This window comes from Sinocyclocheilus rhinocerous, unplaced genomic scaffold (genome assembly GCF_001515625.1).
Source record: "Sinocyclocheilus rhinocerous isolate Xijiao unplaced genomic scaffold, SAMN03320098_v1.1 scaffold1506, whole genome shotgun sequence".
In the NCBI taxonomy this organism is placed as follows: Eukaryota; Metazoa; Chordata; class Actinopteri; order Cypriniformes; family Cyprinidae; genus Sinocyclocheilus; species Sinocyclocheilus rhinocerous.
Window position 1 is genome coordinate 225,302 of NW_015658506.1, and position 8,385 is coordinate 233,686.

An 8,385-nucleotide genomic window follows, 5' to 3' on the forward strand; every position below is an offset into this window, starting at 1 on the left:
AACGATATCGCTGGAAATGAAGTGTCCCCAACTAAGCAAGCCAGAGGCGACAGCGGCAAGGAACCAAAACTCCATTGGTGACAGAATGGAGAAAAAACCTTGGGAGAAACCAGGCTCAGTCGGGGGGCCAGTTCTCCTCTGGCCAGACCAAGCCCAGCAGTTCAGTTCCAGGCTGCAGCAAAGTCAGATTGTGCAGAGGAATCATCTGGTTCCTGTGGTCTTGTCCCGGTGGCCGTCTGAGACAAGGTCTTTACAGGGGATCTGTATCTGGGGCTCATCTAGTTGTCCTGGTCTCCGCTGACATTCAGGGCTGTAGAGGTCCTCTCTAGGTGCTGATCCACCATCTGGGCTCGATACAGACTGGATCTGGTGGCTGGATCTAGTGCACTTCCTCTAATGCCATCATAATTTTCTAGTCTATTCAAAAGAATGTTGTGGTCGATAGTGCCGAACGCAGTGCTAAGATCCAGTAGCACTAATAGAGAGATACAACCACGATCAGATGATAAGAGCAGGTCATTTGTAACTCTAATGAGAGCAGTCTCAGTCTTAGTTTCAGTCCTGTATCAAATGTTCTTTTTAGTCAAGTTTTAGTTGAGTGAAAGTCTGAGGATTTTAGTCTAGTACAATTGAGATCATGTTTGGATTCATTACAGTTCATCAGTGAGAAGGTCTGATGGAAGATTTATTCGCAGAAAACAGCGCAAAAAGCCATGTGAATGAACACACACTGCTTGTATGACACTTTCATCAGTAATTATGTGCCCACTGGATGCAACAAATGCCTCGTTTATAATGGGTTTTATTGGTTTTGTCTCATCGCTCCGGGACACTACATCACAGTATGGTGAGGGGCGTAACATTTCCGTCACACGCTTGAGGTATTCAGCCAATCACAACGCACTGGATAGCTGGACATTTCATTACACCAAATACACAACATAATGTTCTTTTTTGCAACATCATATGACCCCTTTAATGTTCCTTAAAGTAAGTTCATTGTCTTTATGCAAAGCAAAGCTTCTGTTGGTTTTGTTAGTTAAATATGACCTGCACAGGAGGTTCATCTGGACCGCCAATCCTCTCAGTGTTCAGACATGTTGATATCTGTCACACTTATCAGTGCGTATGTATCGCTCCTGATGTTTATGATCTTCTCTTTCTCTCCCTGTCCCACAGCTGTCTGAATGCTTGCACATACTGCAAAACCAAACACGCCAGAGGAGATCTGGCCAGTTACCCCATCGAGGAGCTGGTGGAGAGAGCCAGACAGTCCTTCCAGGGTGAGTCTGACCTCTGACCCCTGACCCCTGACCCCGACCAACACCCTTCAGTGTCTGATGATCCATATCATGTCCTGAAGTCAGAGTGACCCTCACAGCATACGAACGTCTGTCTAACATTTACTCTAGTGAAAGTTTGAGTAAGTGTTTAGTTTTAGTAATACTCGAGTAAGCCAGTGCTTTTCTGACTAACATCATCAGCTGCCAGAGATCAGCGTAAAATCTCTTCTGTTATTTTCCACAGCCAATCAGCCCATGATTCCTCTCAGCCAATCAGAAGCTCAGCCATTTGTGTGTCATGCTGTTTTATTTGTGCAAACTCCTGTAATGATGGGGTTATTTGGGGTTATCCACATGGTGAATGATTGCAAAGCACTAGTTATTTGTACACACGTTTCCTCATGGGATGAATTTGGTGCCAGTGTCTGTATGAGAGCGATGAAAAGACATGCCAACATAATGCCGCTGATTATGTGAATATGTAGTTTTGTTTGGAATGTGCTGTTGTTTGTGTTCGTCTCCAATCTCCTGTCATGTTTCACGCAGAACACTCCCTAGAGCAGATCAATGGGTGATATGGCAACGCTGCTAAATACACTCGCATTCATACAGCATTTTGTTTTTTATGATCGTGATGACCGCTTTCCATAACCGAACCGACACCTGCACATTTCAGCAAAGCTGTATGAACAGAACAGAACCACACTGGTCAGCTAGTTATGTAATGTGTGAGCACATGTCAATTGTGCCGAAACTTCCTGGTGTTGTGGACATGGCTGTGTTTGATGCTGCCATTATGCTGAGCTGAGTGAGAATACGGTTGTGACTTCAGCTGTTCGTTCATACAGATATGTATTCAAGCAGCTGAATGAACAACACATTTGAAGACTCACACCTGTGAGGAAAGGCTGTCAGACGCAGTCACACATTGACTGAACATCATGGACATGTGTACTACTGAGAGATGCACTTCCTTTTATTTATTTATTAATTAATTATTTTTGTAAAGTAATATTTTGAGAAATTGTTTGACAAAAGTGTTGAAAGGTTAATTGCAAAAGTTATGGTTAATATTTGTTGGTAAATTAAAGGATTAATTGACTAATCAGAAAATAATCAATAGCTTAAAGGCTAAATGAATCAGGTTATGAAGGTCAATCAGTCGATCATCTAGATAAAGTCAGCTGGAAGTGTCGGGCTCATCAGTGTTCGTCAGGAGGCTGTTAGTGGTCAGGACCGAGAGAACATCGTCTCATGACTAGAGGAAGTTTGTGCTGTTTGAGTGTTAGTAAGTCATGAGTGAAGGTGTGTGAGAGTGTGTGGTTTCTGCTGTGGGTCTGTGTGTTTCTCTGTTCCTCATGCTGTCGCAGCAGCAGCACTTTTGCTCCACACTTTTCTCATGTTGACTGAATCTGACAGAAACCACAGTCTGCAGCAGATGATCGTCTGTGTGTGAATGAGTGTGTGTGAGAGTGTGTGTCTGTGTGAATGAGTGTGTGTGTGTGTGTGTCTGTGTGTATGAGTGTGTGCATGTGTGTGTCTGTGTGTATGAGTGTGCGTGTGTGTGCGCGTGAATGAGTGTGTGTGTGTGTGTGTGAATGAGTGTGTGTGCGCGCGTGTGTGTGTCTGTGTGAGTGAGTGTGTGTGCGCGTGTGTATGTGTGCGTGTGTGTGTCTGTGTGAGTGAGTGTGTGTGCGCGTGTGTATGTGTGCGTGTGTGTGTCTGTGTGAGTGAGTGTGTGTGCGCGTGTGTATGTGTGCGTGTGTGTGTCTGTGTGAGTGAGTGTGTGTGCGCGTGTGTATGTGTGCGTGTGTGTGTCTGTGTGAGTGAGTGTGTGTGCGCGTGTGTATGTGTGCGTGTGTGTGTCTGTGTGAGTGAGTGTGTGTGCGCGTGTGTATGTGTGCGTGTGTGTGTCTGTGTGAGTGAGTGTGTGTGCGCGTGTGTATGTGTGCGTGTGTGTGTCTGTGTGAGTGAGTGTGTGTGCGCGTGTGTATGTGTGCGTGTGTGTGTCTGTGTGAGTGAGTGTGTGTGCGCGTGTGTATGTGTGCGTGTGTGTGTCTGTGTGAGTGAGTGTGTGTGCGCGTGTGTATGTGTGCGTGTGTGTGTCTGTGTGAGTGAGTGTGTGTGCGCGTGTGTATGTGTGCGTGTGTGTGTCTGTGTGAGTGAGTGTGTGTGCGCGTGTGTATGTGTGCGTGTGTGTGTCTGTGTGAGTGAGTGTGTGTGCGCGTGTGTATGTGTGCGTGTGTGTGTCTGTGTGAGTGAGTGTGTGTGCGCGTGTGTATGTGTGCGTGTGTGTGTCTGTGTGAGTGAGTGTGTGTGCGCGTGTGTATGTGTGCGTGTGTGTGTCTGTGTGAGTGAGTGTGTGTGCGCGTGTGTATGTGTGCGTGTGTGTGTCTGTGTGAGTGAGTGTGTGTGCGCGTGTGTATGTGTGCGTGTGTGTGTCTGTGTGAGTGAGTGTGTGTGCGCGTGTGTATGTGTGCGTGTGTGTGTCTGTGTGAGTGAGTGTGTGTGCGCGTGTGTATGTGTGCGTGTGTGTGTCTGTGTGAGTGAGTGTGTGTGCGCGTGTGTATGTGTGCGTGTGTGTGTCTGTGTGAGTGAGTGTGTGTGCGCGTGTGTATGTGTGCGTGTGTGTGTCTGTGTGAGTGAGTGTGTGTGCGCGTGTGTATGTGTGCGTGTGTGTGTCTGTGTGAGTGAGTGTGTGTGCGCGTGTGTATGTGTGCGTGTGTGTGTCTGTGTGAGTGAGTGTGTGTGCGCGTGTGTGTCTGTGTGAATGAGTGTGTGTGTGTGCACGTGTGTGTGTGAACTCTCTCTAGTTCCTCTCTCTAGTTGTCTTCCCGTAATAGTGAACATATGGTGAACATTAGGGTTCGACTGAGTTTGGTCCTCCTGGTCTTGATGATATTTGCTGCTCTTCCAGTCCTCACTTTCAAGGTGATATTTGCAGGAGGATTATTGATCGCGGCGGTAAGCGCAGTCTAAGACGATCATATCGACAGCATGTGAAACAACCTTTCCACTGATATGGCACTTAAAGAAGTTATCATTTATTTAGTGATACTCATTTATTCATGATCGTTTGTAAGCCAGCCGGACATCAAGAAGGCTGCATTAAGAATGAGTTTGATCTTGGGATGCAGACCGGGTGAAGCGTTTCTCTGGTCGGCTGTGTTTACTCGTCATCTGGGCTCTTAGCAGTAAATGATGGGCCTCAGCCTGCAGACACCTCCAGATGTTCTCCAGCTGCCGCAGTGTTTTACACTCTCAGTCACATTCATGAATGTTCACACGGACGTCCAGAAGACTAACCACAGGTGTAGAAAATCACTTAACTATCTCCATCATCCTCTAACCACAAACACACACAATACTGACCGTCTTCATCTTCAGCGCTGCATCTAGCAGTTCTGGTTGCTGTTCAAACCCAACAATCTTCTGTTAATAAAATGTTTAGTAAATGTTTGTGTGGACACGTCTAGTGTCTGCTGTTCAGTACACTACTGAGTGCTGGAACTGAGGAGCACCTGTATGTGTGGAAGAGTCATAATTAGACACAAACATACCTGTAAAATATGTGTGTGTGTGAGTGTGGAGCAACACATCTGTGGCAGAGGTGAACCGAGGGCTCTCGGCGGGCCAGTCAGTAAATATTTGAGAGCAAATTTCATTAACGCTGGCTGCATTCATGTAGCTCCAGCATAGCTCTGTTTGTGAACTTCAGCCTGAGATTGTTTAACCCTTTCTAAGATCAACACACACACACACACACACACACACATGCATACACACACACTGCTAATATAAGTGAGCTGCAGAACATTCTTCATCCATTATTTCTGTCATTTTAGGGCATCTTGTTTTCATTTGTGGCACTTGGAGGAGGTGTAATTTTTCAATGTTAAGTACTTTCACTGTCACAGTGTAATATTCAGCATTAGTGTAAGACAGACATTGTTAGGTTGAGGAACAGGAGATGCTTCAGCTTCTGTTATGATGCCGTGAGCCGGACCTGAGTCCTCAGACGCTCTCGCCGGCCTGTGCTGATGCAGGTTTCACATCCCTGTGTGTGTGTGCAGCAGAAGCAGGCCTGAAGAGCTGCGGTCACACAGCCCTTTTCAGTCCTGATCCAGTTACGTTGTAATGCATCGTGACGTCTTGAATCGTGATGTGTGTCCTGACGTGAATTGAGGGGCCGCTGTCCCGTGACTGTTGAAACTGTAATGGACCTCTGCCCTGCAAGAACAAAACACGGAAGAACACGCCTCCCTCCAGTTTCAATTACACGCCAGCACGGTGAACACCGAGTAGTGCACTCTTTCATCAATACTCCGGGGCGTGCGTCCCTCGGTGCTGTTCGATGCAGTGGCTCAGAACATGCGCTGACAGGAACATGTATTCATTAGAGCTGAAGGAAGACGGATGGATGCGGTTCTGTTTGGAGGGTCTGTATCTCAGCTGCTGCTGGACGCTTTGAGCTCCTGAGTGTTGATGTGTTGGGCCGCAGCTCTTGTTGTTTGCAGGAGATCCCAGTGTGTTCTTGTGAGTGTGTGAAGGAGGTCCATCTCGCTGTCCTGCTGGTTCAGTGATGTCAGTAACTCACATGTAGTTTGTCAAAGTTTCTCTCTCATTGTGCGTCAGCTCGGCTACCAAAACTGACCTCCGCAGACTCGAGAGGATAGTCTGGACTGCTGGTACACCCCTCCCATGACCCACTCTCCAGAGCGAGCAGAAGGGCTGGCAGAATCAGATGCAGCACACTCCCTGTTTGAACTGCTGTCGTCTGCTCGACGCTACAGAGTGGTTTCTTCCCTCAGGCAATCCATCTCATCAACACTTAACTTGACAATAAACATGTAGCACACAACACTATTTATACATTTATTTAACACACATACTTATTTACATTTCCTTGCATTTGTACATAATATACCTGTACACACTTCTAATACCATCTTGTCTATTTTGTATATTTAGATATTTTTGTATATTGTTATTCACTATTCACTTATTCTGTTTTTATTCTTTCTATTATCTGTGTCTTGTCTTGTCGCTGTCATTCTGTTGCGCTGTGGAGCTTCTGTCATCTAAACAAATGTGTAAACATACCTGGCAATAAAGCTCATTCTTTCTGATAATATATATTTTCATATTCATTATATGTGCCTTATGTGTTCACTGGAAGTTTCTTTAACCAAGACAAACTTCTTGTGTGTCTAAGCATGCTTGGCGGCACATCTCGTTCTGATTCTGAGATGATGTGCGTGCGTCTTCTGATGCTTGACTTCATCTGTTGTTCTCCTGTCAAGTCTCACAAGTTTCTCTCCCAGCGTCACTGTGTGTTAGTGGGTTGATTCTCTTCAGTTGTAGCTTTGTTCTGTGTTCTTCCCTCTCGTCACGCGCTCTCTCTCAAGCCGTGTGAACGTGCTCCCGCTCTTTTGGTGAACTGGCTGCAGTCATTGATCCAGGAGCATGTCACAGCAGAACAATCAGAGAGGGTTGTGTCTGTCCTCCGTTCCTCCCGCTGTGGTGGTGTGTTGAGTGGGCCGCTCGTCTCGCAGCAGGCTGATCGTGGATGTTGTGGTAATTCCATCTCTGCCAGGTGGCCCTCGAGTGTCTGCTGCAGGTGAAGCCTCTCCAAACACACCTGATCCTCCTGGCCTGCTCACTGCTGTCCCTCTCGTTCACTCTTCTATCGCTCATTTCCCCCGAACTATTGAGACCTGAGAGCTCTTGTGGGAACTCCTTCAGAGTGCACCATTCATCTGACTGAACCGGTGTGTCTTCTGTTTCACTGCCAGTCATTTAGCTATAACACACTTTGTTTGTTGTTGCATTTTCTATCTGATCTTTTAATTGTATTGGATAGTGGAGAGAGGACAGGGCGTGACAGGCAGAACAGCATTGGGAATGTCAGCACTGGATGGTGATGCAGTACATGAGAATCCTGAAACCAGTGAAATGAACCAGGATTTAGGGTGAAAGCACCACCAAAATTAGTAAAAATGCTCCAAGTTTGAGATATGACAACAAAACATGTCCCTGTGTATGAGTTTGTTTAATGTTAATGACATATCACGTAATCAGAAGTGCTTGTTTTCCTGAATATCAGCATTATTGCAAATGTGATTTAGATTTTGTATAAAAGACTTACGTTTTGGAAACTGTATTGTCTGTTTTTGCTTTATTTTGCAAACTAAAATAGTTCCAAACAGCCACAGCAGAACCGTTACATCCGTACTGTCTGATCAGTAACAGCCTATAGTGTTATAATTGTATGCTAATTGAATATATTGAAAAAAAAATTGTCCCTTTGCTGGAAAAGTTAACTTCTGTCTCTTCATCTGTATTTGTGAGAGGGATCCTGAGCGCCGGCCCCTGGCCCCTGTGTGCTCGCATTTCAGCTGCTTCTGCTTGAAGGCACAGCATGAGGTTTAATTATGTGTCGGTGAGGTCAGAGGTCAACAGCACATGCGACCTCAGGGTCTGCTGCAGTTTGTGAGGGGCCAAGTCAAGTAAAGGCCACCTTTATTTCTACAGCACTTTATACAAGAGAGCAGCTTCACAGCGCTAAAAAGTGAATTAACAGAATTAGTGGTGCAGACTTAAACCCTGCTGTAGCAAGACAATAGTGTCATTATTCAGCTCCAGTCAGTTCAGTGTGGATTCAGTTCAGTATCTGTAATTCATCAGTTATAAATCAAGTTGAATTCTACGGTAAGCAGCTCAGATCAGCGGAGGACCAGAGTGTGTTTGTGATCTGTGAATTCTGGGCTCATATCTGATCTTCTCTCTGAACTCCAGTGTCGTCCTGTAAAACTCTTCCTGTGTGTGTGACGAGATGCAGACTAGCAGAAGATGATTTGCATGAATAGATTGCACTGATGATGCTGTGACAGACACATGGCAGCGCTCTGACGGGTGTGTGTGTGTGTGAGTGTGAGTGTGTGTGTGAGTGTGTGAGAGAGTGTGTGTGTGTGTGTGTGAGTGAGAGTGTGTGTGTGAGAGAGTGTGAGTGTGTGAGAGAGTGTGTGTGTGTGTGTGTGAGTGTGTGTGTGTGTGTGTGAGAGAGTGTGAGTGTGTGTGTGAGAGAGAGTGTGTGAGTGTG

The 8,385-nt window shown here is 46.0% G+C and overlaps 1 protein-coding gene across 1 annotated transcript in view; it reads left to right on the forward strand.

Annotated features, from left to right (window-relative positions):
* LOC107722243 (threonylcarbamoyladenosine tRNA methylthiotransferase-like) overlaps positions 1–8,385 on the forward strand; it is a 222,711-nt gene that overhangs the window by 101,550 nt on the left and 112,776 nt on the right. The window contains exon 7 of the mRNA XM_016530527.1: positions 1,180–1,283. Within this exon, the coding sequence (XP_016386013.1) occupies positions 1,180–1,283 (104 nt within the window). The remainder of the gene's footprint in view (positions 1–1,179; positions 1,284–8,385) is intronic.